Here is a 16,172-nt window from a genome sequence, read left to right as displayed (position 1 = left end):
TGGGGGGCCCTCTGCCTCCGATATGTAAAATGGCCACCAGCTGCATGATCATGGTAGGATGGCTGTTCACGTGATAATCAGGAATGCTGCCCATTTCCAGTCCAGGTGCCGGTCCCGGCAGTGGGATGACTAAATTTAGAAATTTACAGTTTGAAGATTGCAGGTACCAGTACGGTGACTGATGGGTCAGATGTAGTGGATTGATGAAATGGCATTAATTGTGAATATCATGTTTGGTGGCCAGTATCATGACAAATTTCTAAAAATGATATAGACATTTCTGATGTAAAATAAAATTAAAAGCTTTTGCTAATTTGTTTTATGCTTTGTTAGATATAATTTGCATTTTGAAAATATATCACAGAAATGCTGTTGCATTGCTTGTGCTGACTGTAAAATACACTTACTGAATAGTAATCTATTTTCAGATGGTCCCCTTTCTAAAATCACAGATACTGTATTAGGTGGAGAAAAAGCTATTGGATTTGCATGCTAATTTGGTGGTCAGTGTCATCTGAGACACTTTTACTTGTAGTTTTGATTTTGGGACTGTGTCACCTTAACTATTTCCTAGTGTTGCTGAAGTGGGAGAACAGCACGTATGGCGCCAGTTACACTTTTCCAGCATAAAACCATTTCTGGGGAAACGAAGCAAATGATATACCTGAAGCTGGGCTTGCCCAAGACACACAAATGTTAATTGTATTGAATTGTATTCAGGTGATGAGCATTAACTGGGGATTCACTTGTGCCCCTATAAATGGACACAGGCTGAAACAAGTTGTTGAGTTAGGAGGTGTATGCTTGTCTTGTGTAACTCTGTAAATAAATGCATATAAAAAAATGGAAAGATTGGCTCCAGTTCTACCCTTCACCAACTGGCTTCCTGGAATGTAACAATAAAGCTCTTGAATTCTTGTAGCCTAAAATGTTTCGCAGTAAAACCAAAGTTGAAACTATATGTTGAAAGTATTTTGTACATGTAGTCATGTCTGCCTGATAGCTCAATAAGGCGTTTGAAACTTAAGTGAGCAACTTGAACAATATGCTGTTACATACAATATACAAAATATTGTATATCTATAATGTACCTTTCCTGCCCTTTTGTGTATGAATGCAACAAAATAAACTAAATTTCTAATTTAAACCTCATTAAATGAATACAACAAAGGAAAGAAAACATGGAAGAAAGCAATATTTGCAAATTGAGGAATTACTGTGAACCTTTATTACCATTTTTCTTGCACTCCTCTGCCAATCTGTCCTGAAGGGATTGAATTGTGCTGGAATTTAGTTCCATATCTGTTAGGTGTAATACGAGCACAACACTTAAGTCTCTGCTCTTCATGGATGAAACTGGCGCAGAGTGTCAACAGGCTACGGAGTCGGGCCTTCTCATCAAACATCCCTGCATGCACACTTTCAAGCAGGAGTAGGAACCCTGGTTGATTATGCCCTTGCTAGTGAAAATGGCTACCTGTCACTTATTTTGAGGGTTGTCGGGTTGGAGATTAGAGATGGGGAACAGCAAGGCTGTGGAGGGATTTGAAAACAAGGATGAGAATTTTTCAGTCGAGGCTAGGAGAACATCGGAATAGTTGAGTCTAGAGGTAACAAAGGTTTCCAAATGACAATAACAAATGAGGGTTTCCATCAGCAGATGTGCTGAGGCAGGGTCGAAGATGGGTAATGTTACTGAGTTGGAAGTAGGTGGTGTTCGTGAAGAAAAGGATATGGGGTCGGAAACTCAGCATAGGGTCAAATATGAGCCGGAATAATAAGTATCTTTTAAATACCAAGAAGTGAAACAGCAGTGAAGGTGGGTAAGGATCACATTGTAAACCAGCTCAGAAAATACTCTTATTTCTTAAGTGAGTTACTTTACATTGTGAGAGGATGCAATTTAGAGAGAGGCCAATGACAGGATGAAAAGAAGGAATAAAATAAATGAGGGAAACAAATTTGTACATGTGCTACTAATTTTTTTGCATTTCATGACTAAGTTACCCATACTTCATTAGTATTTAATTAGGTTCGTTCTCATCAGTAACTTCAGTTTTACATAATGAAGATAGATGAAAGGAATTAAGTAAAATGGTAATTGAACTATTAACTGCTCTGCTTTAAATTTGTTTGGAAGGGAGGAATTATACTCAAATGAGAACTGCTGAATAAAAATGTAATCAGTGAATGTTTGCTAAGTGGGTACAAGATTTGGGACTGCTGTTTTTTGAAAAATTTACAGATGGTTATATTTTTAATGAGAGGAAACGAATCATTGAAACAAAGTAGTAAAAATTTGATCTGTGACTCTTCAAACTAAGTTATATGTGGCCAAAGGTAGTGTAATGTTGGCAATTTACAATCATGAGTAGTTCAAAATAGGATTTATGTAAGGCATTGCCTTGGGTCACTTCTGAGCTTTCCCTTTTTTAAATTTGTGATTTTAAGGTTGCAAAGAGCATTCCAGCTTCTTGATTTTTCTTCCCTTGAGGGTATCTATAATTACTGCAACTACGTGTACTGCTTTTATAATGTAACATTGGGATTGGTGAGGGATAAATTTCTTATTGTGAGAAATAAGAGTGAATTTCTTTAAAAGTACAGTAATTCCTGACTCAAGTATCTCGATTAAAGCAATGAGCTCTGCTTGTGGCTCCTCCTGTAATAGAGAAACCATGTGCTATATGTCAGAAGGTGCTGTCTTTTGCAATAGATGTTAAACACAGGCCCTGTCTGCTCTCTCAGCTGCAAGTAAAAAATTCTATGGCACTATTCCAAGAAGAGATGGGGCTCTCCCAGTATTCTGGGCATCATTTCTCCCTTAACCGGCATCAGCAAAATAGATTAACCCTTCATTTATCTCATTTCTGGGCACAAATTGGCAGCTGCACATGTCTATCCAGCAACAGTAACTGCATTTCAGAGGTAATTCATTGGCTGGATAACCCACGGAGGTGAAAGGTACTAAATCATACATTTTGTTCCATCCATCCATCCATCCCATTCATCTTTTGCTATGACTTGCTTCTAGAGTATCTGTGAAAAGTAACATTCTGGGCTGAATTGTTCGCATGGAGGCGGGAAACAGGAGGCGGGTCCTGAACCTGTCTTAGTGAAAAAATGATTAAAGTCATAATTTTGATGTAAGTGAGCCCTGAATTGATATGGAGACTGATTCCCTGTCCAATTAGAGCCAGGTCAGATGAAGCGGGGGACTGATTTAGACTACACATGGCAACCATCGCTGAGGCTGCTGGTTGTCCTAAGAGAAAAATCTGCTGATTGTGCCATAGCCTTCCACAGCACCAGGGGAAGTGAGATTAAAGGCCTGCTACCCGACCCGAACCTGACGGGACCCGATGACGTGTCGGGTTCGGGTGGGTCGGGTTGCACTTCTGGGTCCAGCATTCAGGCTTGGTTTGGGCTGGTTCGGAAATGCTCCATCACAATACTAATTTTTGGACTAGAAAGGTGGTTTGGTTACAGTTATTTTAAGCTTGTGCAGATCAGCAACAAAGTGAAAAACGGAAGGTAAGTTAACTGATGGTCAGGTCGGGCGCAGGAAAAAAGGAAGGACTTGGGTCGGATCAGCCTCGGGTCGGATGTGGTTCTGTCGGGTTGGGGTTTTTTTTTGCAGACCCGTGCTGGCCTTTAAGTGAGATGTCACAGGAGAGCCAGAGGCCTAGTGTCTGGGGCAGGGCTGCCCCTCGCTTCATTGATGCTGACCTGGATCTCATGTTGGAGGCCGTGAGAGAGGGGAGGAAGGTCCTCTTCCTGGAGGGTGGCAAGAGGAGGCCACTAGCCAAAACCAAAGAGGCCTGTGCAGATTGCTGCCATCATCAGCAGCAGAAGCGAGGCTAGAAGAACTTGGATTCAGTGCCGTAAAAGGTTCAATGACCTCATACTTTCTGTCAAGGTAAGTGAAATCCCCAGCCCTCTATAAAGGTCTCAGGGCTTGCACCTTCTAGCAGATACACCATCTGAGGAGCCTCAGGGCACATGCTGCTCCTGAACATGGAAGGAGTGTGTGTCCAGGCCACTTACTGGCCATTCAGAATGGCTTACAGCCATTGTGCTGCTGAGGACCTGTCACCATTGAGACATGCAGGGCCTAATCGATAGGGGCAGATGACATTGGACACAGAGGGCAACAGTACCTTATCTCGCTCTCTTTTGTCCTTGCAGGAGAAATAGACACACAATAATTGGGAGAGGGCCCAGACTGGAGGAGGGGTGCCCTTGTGTTGCATCACCCCAATGGAGCAGACAATGATGGAGATAACCAGGATAATGGAAGAGGAGGCAGTTGGACTGACTAATCGAGAACCCTTGGTGGTTCCAGAGAGCAAAGTGGTCATTAAGGGGGTGCAGTGCAATCCACCCCATCCGATAGTGTGTTGTGCACTGAGTAACATTGGGCCTCAGCACTGCAGTAGTTTCTACTCTCCTAGGCTAGCCCTCATTATCTCTTCTTCTGTCTTCCACAGGTACAGATGTCAAACCTGTGGCAGCCTTTCCTTCTCCCTCCATGGGCCCAGAGCAGCAAGAAGGGGATGAAGACGCACTGTCACGCCTTACAAGTGCACCATCCATCATGGCAAATACTCTCACCTCGGTGGGTCCTCATGCATGTGTGGATAGGGTGGCACAGGGTGATGATCATGGTACTATTGGACAGGAGGAGGTGCCAGAGGCAGAGGGAGCTGTGGTCAGTTCCCCTTGGAGGAGGGAGGAGAGACACAGCCCTGCTCAGCTGACCACAGGTGCAGAACCCTAAGAGTCACTGGAAAGGAAGCTCTACACTGGACAGCAGCAAGAGATGTGCTGCTGAGTTCCTTGAGGAAGGGCGGGGTCTTGGGTAGGGGATTGAGGAGTCCATCCAGCTCATATGTGCCAAAATGGCTCAGGGCTATGAGCAGATGAGCTCCTCCATAATGGCCAATGTCTTGGAGAGCCATATGCGGCATCACTGGGAGTGCACGCAGAAACTGTGCACTGACATCCACATGATGCATGAGACGCTGTGTAGCCTGCACCGGTCAGTGGTGCTGGTGGTGCAGAAATCGTTGGAGAGGATGCCACCTGATGTCCTCTGCCAGACATCCAGAGCGCCTGGCAAGGGCTGAGGATGTCACCTAGGAGGATAAGGGTGCCCACCCCTCATGGAGTGCCCTCATCATCCTCTCCTTGGCGCCTCTGACTGTGGGACCATCTGTGCGGCAGGGCCTAATGATGGAGGCTGCCCCTGCATTGAATTAGGTGCAGCACCCTCTGTAGATGCTCCATGAGCCCCCCTATGACCAGGACGACTGCCACATGCATGTCCGCTGCAAGATGACAAATGAGCAGGCTGTCTCCATCTCCTCTAAGGCCATGAGGGGAGCACAGCATAGGAGTGGCCGAGCGTGAAGGCCACAGCGCCATACCGAACATACTGGGGTGTGTTGTTACTGTCTCTGTCTACTATTTTCTCTCGATATATGCACTGAATCTATGATGACACTTTAAGCTACTGTCTGGGACTCCATTTATTGCTGCCATGACAGGAAAAGTGGTATGAGGTGGTGAAAGAGGTGGTGAGGGTAAAACCTCTGGGCAAATGTGCTTCCTTCATTGGTGGTAAATGATTAGATGTTCTAGGCTGTGTCTTCCATGCATGTGTTGACACAGCTATTTTGGACTCCCTTCCATGCCGTGCCCCTCAACCTGGGTCGGAGGAGCTCAGTTGAAATGTTCCTGAATCAGGAGATCCCTGACATTCATGGCATCCTTGTGAGCCCTTCATACCCCAAGCTGTGTCCGGCCACCTATTTGTGCAGCCAGGGCACTTCTCTGTTCAGCATCATCTCCCTCCGCCTCAACTTCCTCCTCCCCTTTCACCTCCTGCTCCTGTTCTTCCCCGATGAGCTTTTTCCTTCCTGGGCATCACAGTCCTCAAGGTCCACACCTCTCTGGAGGGCCGTGTTATGGAGAATGCAGCAGACCACCACAATGACCGAGACCCTTGCAGGAGGGTATTGGAGGACGCCACCCGACTGGTTCAGGCACCGGAGGTACATTTTCAGAAGCCTCATGGTCTGCCCAATGGTAGTCCTAGTGAGCAGGCTGCAATGGTGGTATCGCCTCTGTGCCTCTATCAGGGGCTCCCGTAGAGGGGTGAGTAGCCATGTCTTCAAGGGAGATCCCTTGTCCCTTAGAATCCATCCATTTGTGTGAAGGTCTGAGCTGAAGTGGACAGTCGAAGGATGAAGGAGTCATGGCAGCTGCCAGGAAAGCGAGCACACAGATGGAGAAAGCTCTTGTTGTGGTCGCAGGCCAGTTGGACGTTGAGGGAGTGGAAGCCCTTCCTGTTGGTCATCTGACCTAATATCACCTTTTGTGGCTTGGTGTCATACTTTGCTTTATAATGCTGCTGTAAAATGCCCTGGGTTGTTTTATTATGTTAAAGGTGCTATATAAATATAAGTTTTTGTTGTTGATTAATCTGATTGGGCGGTCGCTGGGTGTCTTGATGACCACATGGGTACAGTTGATGATCCCCTGCACCTGGGGGATTTCAGCGATGGCACTGAAACTCACTGTCCTCTATGTCTGCAAGGCCGCGTCTGTCATGAAATGAATGTAATATCTAGCTCTGCCAAAGAGGGCATCAGTGACCTGCGAATTGCAATGGTGAGCTGCCTTTTGCGAGATTCCACTAAGGTTTGCAATTGATCCTCGGAAGGAACAAGAAGCAAAGACGTTCAAGGCCACAGTGACTTTGACAGCTACTGGCAGGGCATGGCGACCAGTGCTGCAAGATGTGAGGTCTTTGGTGATGAGGGCACAGATGTCTGCGACCATCTGCCTGGAGAGTCGCAGTCCCTTGCGGCGTTGGGTCTTGGTCATCTCCAGGTAGCTCTGTCTTTGATGGTAGATCCTGTGTTGAGGGTATGGCTTTCATAGAATCATAGAAAGTTTATGGCACAGAAAGATACCACTTGACTTGCCCATCATACTTTTGTTGCCTTCCTGTCCCTTTTTCCTCTTCCGTGCCCTCTTGCTGCTTGGGGTTCTGCCCTTCCTGCGGAGGGTGTTGCCCCTCATCACCACTGAGCCCCAAATCTGACAGTCATGCCCCTATTGCCAGCTGCAGTCTTCCTTTTGGATAGGTGGCCACCCTATTGTGATTGGCAGTCTTGCCTCCTGTTCTTCTAACCTCTGCGTCGCTGATCCTCTTATGGGGCCTTGGTAATTCCCTGGGGCAGCCATTACTAGCTCCCCATTCTGTACCCACCTCTCTTCAGCTGGTCAGCAACAGACAGCGCATGTAACCTGTGGACCCCCGTGAAAATTTTAACCTCCCCCTCTAACAAGCTTTTAATGAGCTATTTAACTATTTTAATTGGCCTCAATCCAATTGTTGACCCGCCCTCCCCACCACTCTGGTGAACATTGCTGGGGCCGGGAATGACGTCTCGAAACCGTCACGCCAGCCGGTGTTGGTATTTTTGGGCTCTGTCTGCCTTAGTTACAGCCCCAGCTAGGCATGAAAATTCAACCCTCTGTACCTGCTCGAATGAACCACTTTGTGAAACGCCATATTATGTTACACCATATTATGTTACACCCATGAAAAGTATATAAATGTTCTGGTACAGACTGTACTAGTAAGGAGCCTCTTAAAACTCTTCCTCTGGTTTTCTTACAGAATCTCAACCAATTATTTATCATTGTCAATAGACTAAAGCTATCCCTGGTGTCCATTCTCATTTCCAATTTGTATTGCTCTAAAAGTATGGTGTGATATTGAGAAGGCAAATATACTGAAGGTTTTTGAAATGCATAGAAAATGCTGAGTGCAAAGTTACATTGAAATATTTTGCTTATGTTTGTGCCTCCAGAATTTTGTCAATAATGCCACTATAATGTGGTGGTGATAATTGCCATTACTATATTCTTCAGTGGCCAGAAGTCTCCCTGGAATTACAGGATAGCAATACAGAGTTCGTGGCTGTGTAATCTGGTTAACAATAATAGACAAATGGAGTAACAAGATGGGAATTGTACAATTGTATCATGTTAAGGATTAACCTGTTTTCAGCAAGTATAATATGTGATTGAATGAGCAGTTGATTGTTGCACTCCATAAGCTGAAATAAAAAATAGAAAATGCTGGAAATTTGCAGCATGTCAGGCAGACATTTGAAAAGGAAAGGTACATTAGTATTTTTGTTGTCATCCCTCATCAGAATTGGCATCGTCAGGCTGGAAAAGCCCAAGTGTGAGACAGTCTTGGGTAAAGAGTGAAGGAAAACAGAGAAGAAAATGTGGAGGTTAAGGGTTCAAAGATGAAAAAAGGAGCAACACTGACAATGAAGTAGGAGAAAGAGACAAACAAAAGTCACCTCAAAGACAACAGAACCTCATTATGGTTGAGGTGTTTAGAAGAAAATTGGCAGTAAATAGTAAAGATGTAGGTCTGTGTTTCTTGGTCAGCAGTGGAGGAACGGTTCTCGTTACCATTGCTGACAGCTGCCCACAAAATATTTGCAAGCTCTAGAGTGCAGGCTCGCTCTAGCCCACATCTGTTCTAGTGTGTGGTGCCCTCTGCAGGGTATCTGTGAGCAAGGCAGGAAACAGCAAAGTTTTTCCAACAATCAGATTTAACAATTGCCACTGAGACACAGGGCGGAATTTTACCGCCTCAGTTTTTAAACCTGGGTGGGGACCATTTCTGGGGGCCAGCCCGATGGTTCCTGAGCTCCCCCGCCTGTGCGATCTTCCAAGAGGTGACCAATTAACAGGCTGCCTCCGGGACCCCCGTCCAATTAAGGATGGCAGAGGGCTACGCAGGCAGGTGAACCAATCAAAGCATCCAAAGCTGTGGGCTAGCAGAGGTAGGCACTGGCTAATGTAGGAAGAAGACCGGCAGGCGAGGCACCTCAAGATGAAGGCACCCTTTGAAGACTTCACAAGTCAGCATAAGTGTGGTCACGACTGCCAGGCCACCACTGTGAAAGGGGAGCCCTCCACAGGAGGTTCTGTCGCCGCAGCTGCGGCCCTCTGGCACACGCGGCTCTAGTATCGGGGTGGAAATTAAACACCTCTCTGCCCCCCAGCCCAGGCCTGCCTCCAGGCACCTGCGTGCTTCGGCCTCAGCGTGGAGTTCCGTCCACTGCCCTTAATTTCCCAGCGGCAACACCAATTTGCCCCTGTGTGGCCATTTAATTGCTCATAATTAACTACGCTCTAACGGACAGGTAGCCGGTGACGTTCAGACTCTGCCTTCAGCAAGATCGCTTAGAGACACAATTGCATCGGGGAACTGCCCCAACACGAGATTTTCTGAAATTCCCCACCCTCCTGCCTCCAAAGCCATCTCCGCATGGCTGATAAGATTCTGCCTTCAGAGTCTAAACCAGTAGAAAGCAGGAAATATAAATTAGATTTAAATGAAAGTTAAATAAAGATTGAGAATTACAGATGAGATTATAGAAGAGAGAAAAATTGGACAGAAAAAAAAATTATTTACATGTTGGAGATTTTTTTAAACATCAATTTTCTTCTGAGGAAATGAGACACCACACTTGTAAAATTAAATTTTCAGAATCAGGGAGGTTGTTTAGCAGTAATAATCATTTATCATACTGTTAAAAACCCAGTTGCTCCTTTTAAAATTCTCGCTCTTGTTTTCATAACCCTCGCTATCTCTGTAATCTCCTCCAGCCCTACAACCTGCCACGATATTGGTGCTCCTCTAATTTTGGTCTTTTGAGCATCCCCGATTTTAATCACTCCACCATTGGTGGTTGTGCCTTCAGCTGCCTAGGCGCTAAGCTCTGGAATTCCCTCCCTAAACGTTTTAGCCTATCTACCTTGCTTTCCCCCTTTAAAATGCTCCTTAAAACTTACCTCTTTGACCAAGCTTTTGGTCATCTATCATAATATCTCCTTTTGTGGTCAGTGTCATATTTTGTTTTATAATGCCTCTGTGAAGCACCTTGGGATGTTCTATTACTTTAAGGGTGCTGTATAAATACAAGATGTTGTTGAATGCACCAACCCCAACTTTTTCAGCCATTTTTAGTGTGGAACTACAACAGATTGCATTTATAGAGCGCCTTTAATGAATCAAAATGCCTCAAGGTGCTTCACAGGAGCATTATCATACAAAAGTTGACACCAATCCACATAAGGAGATATTAGGGCAGATGAGATATGTTTTAAGGAGCATCTTAAAGAGGAAAGAGAGGTGGAGAAGCAGAGGTGTTTAGGGAGAGAATGCCACAGCTTAGAAACTTGGCAACTGAAGGCATGGAGCTGTGATTAAAATCAGGAGTAAGCAAAAGGCCAGAATTGAAGGAGCAAAGATATCTCACAGGGTTATAGGGCTGCAGCAAGTTATAGAGAGAGGTAGATACAAGATCAGAAGTGTCATGGGAATAGGCTTGAAAGAGCAGGAGTTGGATCTCAGACAGGATGAGCCCGGAGAGAGCATACGAGCAGGAGTAGTCCACTCGGCCCCTTGAGCCTGAAGGAAGATAGGAGAGAAACTAGAGAAAGAGAAAGATGTGAGTTCAGGGCTAGGACAAGGGGAACCTTAGAGAAAGTTTGGCCCAGGTGGCTAGGGAAAGGGAGGGAATTGGCAGAGGCAGCTGAAAGAACGGTCACAATTTAGTGACAAAGGAGACCATGAACTTTTTGCACGTAGTTGGAGATGAGTGTGGAGGAGGCAGGGTCGAGGGGTTTAAGAAGACGATTTGCAGTAGAGAAAGGAATCCATGAGTTATTTTCGCATTCCAGGATAATCCTAGTGGGCAAGTACCCTCAGTTCATGCTGTTGCATTCATACTCCTGCTCCTAATTCATATGTTCATAGAACAGTGGAGGCTAGATCACTGAATATATTCAAGGCTGAGTTAGATAGATTCTTGATAGATAAGGGAGTCAAGTGTTATGGGAGGCAGACAGGAAAGTGGAGTTGAGGCCACATTCAGATCAGTCATGATCTTATCAAATGGTGGAGCAGGCTCAAGGGGGTCTACTCCTCCTAATTCGTATGTTCTTTTGTATATATGTTCAATGTGGAGTCTATCAGCGAGGACTGCAGCAGTGCACCAGATGGAGGAGCGATGTATCTCTGACAGCATTTCTGGATTTCCATGTGCGTACTCCAGAAGCTGCTGTCATTTTTTCTCCATTATAACGGGGAGTGCTGTTAGCCTCACTGTTATTCCTATCTCAAAATCTGGCTGAAAAAAGTCTTATATATCTTATACCCAAAACAATAATCTATCTTTCTGTGTGCAATGCTGACTGATCTGTTGTACATTTTGAGCACCTGTTTTTATTTTTATATAGTTTGTTCATTTCAGCGACTATAAATTGAACCAATATTTATCTCCGAAGAAGGGTCACTGACCCGAAACGTTAACTCTGCTTCTCTTTCCACAGATGCTGCCAGACCTGCTGAGTGAATCCAGCATTTCTTGTTTTTGTTTCCAATATTTATCTGTCTTGTCTTGTTTCTCAAATTGTAAATGCAAGCTAATTTTACTTGTCCTTTTGTTCCAGATGAAGATTGTAAATATCTATATGTGAATGTTCTATTAAATAGCTACCTTGCAAGAAACAAAACTATTGATGAATAAGTACAAAATAAGTACTACTCTTTAGCACAGGATCAACTTCTCCCGATTTAAATCTGTACAATCTTTTTTTTACAGCTACCCTAGATTCAGCCGTCATAGCTGGAGAATATAGTGCTAAAAATTTTCTTCTGAGAGATAGAAAGGATTCAGTTCCGTCAGTATTCTATGAAATGGTAAATATAGTACTCCATAATGTTAAATCACATTGAAACACTGCCAACATGGAATTTCTTCATGATCATAAATCGCTTCTGGTGCACTGGTGTGGCAGCTGCTCCAAAGGATTCCTGCAAAGTTTCTTTTTAAATCAATAAACCCCGGGCATAGACATGCCAAAGAACTCAAAATCCATCTGAAGTAAAGTGAAAGGACCACAGATTGCATGTGAAGTTTCAATAAATTAGTTAAAGTAACAGGACCTGGAAAAACAGATGGATCAATAACTTTTGGTGTTTTCTTAAAAGAGAATTCAAGCAGAGTAGATTGAAAAGGAGAACACCTAAGAAGTGAAAAGTACAGAGGAGAGGAACTAAGTTGAAAGAAAATACCTGTGAAGTAGGTGACATAGGTTGGTGGGTAGAACCTGAAATAAGCCAAATTAAATAATACCATCTACAAGATGCATTGCAGCAACTTGCCAAAGTTCCTTTGACAGCACCTTCCAAACCCATGACCTCTACCACCTAGAAGGACAAGGGCGGCAGGCACCTGGGAACACCACCACCTGCAAGTTCTACTCTCAAGTCACACACCATCCTAACTTAGAAATATATTGCTATTCCTTTACAGTCATTGGGCCAAAATCCTGGAAATTCCTCTCCAATAGTACTATGGGTGTGCCTACACCACAAGGACTGCAGCAGTTCAAGAAGGTGGCTCACCACCACCTTCTCAAGGACAATTAGGGATGGGCAGTAAATACTGGCCTTGCCAGTGATGTCCACAACCCATGAACAAATTTTTTTAAAAATCAAGGGAAGTAAAAGGCAAAATCAAACACAAGGAGGCCAAAAGTAAAGGAAAGCGTCACATTAAATCAAGTGAGAGCTCCTGGGATTAAAAAAATTAAACCAAATATAAACAGGAGAAATACACAACAAAGGAAAACTGATGAAAGGAAAACTAAGAGGTATATTTGCTGTGGATGTTCACAAATGAGAAATAAACATTGCATTTAGATAGTGCCTTTAGTGTAGTAAAATGTCGCAAGCCGCTTCTAAGGAGCATTAACAGACAAAATGTGTTACTGAACCACGTAAGGAAATGCTAGGACACGTTGGTCAGATAGGTTTTAAGGATTGTCTTGGAAGAGAGAGAGTTAGAAAGTCAGAGATTCAGGTATATCTGACAAAATGTCCATAAAACTCTACATTCCTAAAACTAACAAGCTCAGACCAAATAAATGTGTCCTAAATTGATCAAACAAATTAAAAGTGAGATGAAGAGGAAAAAATGGCATGAACAAGTCCTGTAGGGAGAAAGGAGTAGTGGCCTAGGAAATTCCAGCAACATATTACAAATGGAATCAGAAAGCAAAAGAAAATCTTGAAAAAATTAAAAAAGCTGGGGCTAAACTGAAGATGAGCACACAATAGTAAATATTCTGAACAAATACTTCCTCCAAGTATTCATAAGAGAAGATATGAGCAACAAGCCTTTTCCAAAAAAGATATCCCAAGTAAAATCAATGACTTTGTTATAAATGAGATGAAAGTCCTTGACAGGCTAATCAGGCTCTAAACAAATAAATCCCATAGGATAGATGGTAGAATTCTGAAAGAGACTAGAGAAGAGATTTGTGAAGCACTGAGAATCATTATGAGGGAGTAATTGGGCACTGGGGAGGTATCAAAAGGTTGGAAACAGGCTAATGTGGTGCCCATACAGAAGGTGAAAAAAACAGATGCATGCAACTACAGAACATTAGCCTTCCATTTCATGTAAAATAATGCAATTGATTATCAGGAGTAAACTTGAAGACCATCTGTATACTAACAATCTAGGAAACAGCAGTCAACATGGATTCAGAAAGGGAAGATCTCTCCTGACCAACCTCCTTGACTTCTTTGAGGAAGTAAAAATCCAAGTGGACTGTGCTTTGCCCTGTGATGTGGTTTATCTTGACTTCTAAAAGGCTCTTGACAAAGTTGCACATAAAAGGCTTGTAATTCAATGCTGTGGGGATTCATATTAAACCCCCTGGCAATGGATAAGAAACTGATGGAATGGAAGGAAATCACACAAATCGTGATGTCAAAATGGGAGGAGTGCTGAATGGTGTCTCAAAGCTCAGTGCTTGGACTGCTACTGTCTCTACATAAATGACTGAGATTCAGAACCTCAATGAAAAGCGGTCAAATTTGCAGATGATACAAAACTAGGAGGGGCAGTGGAATCAGAAGAGGCAGTTCAGAAACTGGAAAGAGTTAGACAAGTTATGTAAGTGGGCAGAACAATGACAGATGAAATTTATTGAAGACAAATGTAAAGTTCTGTACATGGGAAGAAAAAATAGACAATATGCGCAGTGTGAATGATGTTGAAATAGCTTAAAATGAATCTGAAAGAGATCTAGGAGGCTTAGCAGACTATATGTATCCAACCAATGCAGAACAGCAATCAACAAAGCCAACGGGATGCTGAATTAAATATCCAAAACAGTTGAACACAAGTCAGAGGAAGTAATATTCTTAATTTACAATCCTGTAGTTAGACTATACTTTGAATACTGCATCCAGTTTTAGTTGCCAGGAAACTGGAGAGACATACAAGCACTGGCTACTCCCCAATGTGAGGGGTATGAATTATGAGAGAGAACTGGGGAAACTTGGGCTTTTCAATCTGGAAATTAGACATCCAAGAGATAATCTTTTAGAGTATATAAGATTGTTATGAATATGGAAAAAGTTAACCAGATATGTTATTTTAAATTAAACTCTTGATGTAGAACTGAGGGTTCAGAACCACACTAAAGAAGGGTGCTTTTAGGAAAGATATCAAGAAATTATTCCTCACACACCTATTGATTAATGTGGAATAATCGTCGAGATAGAGTAGTGGAGAGAAAAACACCTGGAATTATTTATGAATCCTACATTTGGGTGTGCGTTTATAGAATCTTTCTGAATTAGATAAATCAAAGGCCACCTTCATTCATAATTATCTTGTGCATTCAGGTACATTGCGAGTGAGTGGTTCTATGCAGTATGTATAGCTGATGTAGTTTTTCAGCTGGACCACAGGATGGAGCATCATACTGTAGAAATAACTTGCTGTCATCTTGCTTGCCATACATAAGGGGCTGGATTTTCACTCCGGGGGCAGGAACCTAGGGGCCGGATCATTTCTGGGTCCCGATCCTGCACCATGTCATCGTCAGTAATGCAACACAATTTTTTAAAATACAAAGGCCCTAATTGGCCTGGCGGCGAGTTTGGCACCCGATTAGCGACGTCAGGAGTCGTCTGGAGGCAGGACCTCATCACGGAGGGTGATTTTCAAAGGCAAACGGCACCCATGATTGGGCTTGTCGTTGCCTGGAAGAATGGAGCAGCAGGGTGCTCAGAGGGTCAGCACTGGCCTGGGCAGGCGGCCCCATGCTTTTCAGATGCCTCCGTTGAGGCTTTGACAGATGCTGTCTTTGAGAGTAGAGATGTGCTCTTCCCTTTGTCTGGAAGAAATCCTCCCAGCCAGACCAGGAGGGCATGGATGGAATTGGCCGTGGAGGTCAGAAGCCGGGAAGTCATTAGGAGGACGTGGATGCAGTGCAGAAAGCAATTCAATGATCTGCTAAGATCTGGAAAGGCGAGTGGCAAGCGATACCCAGGTGAAAAGTCTTTGTATACACCATGGACGTGAGCTGAACAGACTGAGTGCTCGTAGTTCTCCTTAACATTGTCAGATCAAGTGGCCAGTTGCATCAATGAGACGTAAGTAACCCTCACATATGGGGTGAAATTAAACTGGGGGCATCACTGAGGAACGCAACATCTAATGTGAATATCAAGCTGAAATGGTTGAGGGAGGGAAGCCTTCTCATAAATCTTTTTCTCTTCATCCTGTAGGAGAAGAGAGTGCATTATTCAAGCGAGATGTCTCAGACTGGTGGTGGTGTGCCGCAGCTCCACAGACTGACCCCTATGGAGGAAGCAGCATTGGAGATGGCGAAGGTGCCCTTGCATCAAGCCGTGGGTGATGCCAAGATGGGAGGTTGGCCAGAACAGGGTCATTTGATAGCTCAATCTAGAGGAGAAGGGCATGGAGGTCACTCATGCCCAATGCGTGCTGTGGCCATACAATCACTGTCATCTATTGGCTGGTTGTGCTGAGGCACCTGCTGAGTAGTTCTCATTACCACCTTCTTGTGTTTCCCACGGGGCCAGTTGCGGAGGAGGAGCAAGATGTAACAACTCATTTGTCGCTGGCCTACTCAGCAGGGAGAGATGTCCCTGAGACAGCACAACCACATCAGCCCTTTGCACATTCCACCGGCACCAACGCACTCACCTCGGTTGGGCCTCAGCCTAACTTAGAATG

General features: G+C 44.1%; 1 protein-coding gene across 5 annotated transcripts in view; it reads left to right on the top strand.

Moving 5' to 3' along the window:
- LOC137346749 (spermatogenesis-associated protein 22) overlaps window positions 1-16,172 on the top strand; it is an 83,546-nt gene that overhangs the window by 51,820 nt on the left and 15,554 nt on the right. For all 5 annotated transcript variants that reach the window (XM_068010524.1, XM_068010523.1, XM_068010528.1 and 2 more), the window contains one exon: window positions 11,712-11,809. In XM_068010524.1, the coding sequence (XP_067866625.1) occupies window positions 11,712-11,809 (98 nt within the window). The remainder of the gene's footprint in view (window positions 1-11,711; window positions 11,810-16,172) is intronic.

This window comes from Heterodontus francisci, chromosome 30, assembly GCF_036365525.1.
Source record: "Heterodontus francisci isolate sHetFra1 chromosome 30, sHetFra1.hap1, whole genome shotgun sequence".
NCBI lineage: Eukaryota > Metazoa > Chordata > Chondrichthyes > Heterodontiformes > Heterodontidae > Heterodontus > Heterodontus francisci.
The sequence above is the reverse complement of the archived record's forward strand: the minus strand, read 5'-3'. Positions and strand labels throughout refer to the sequence as shown.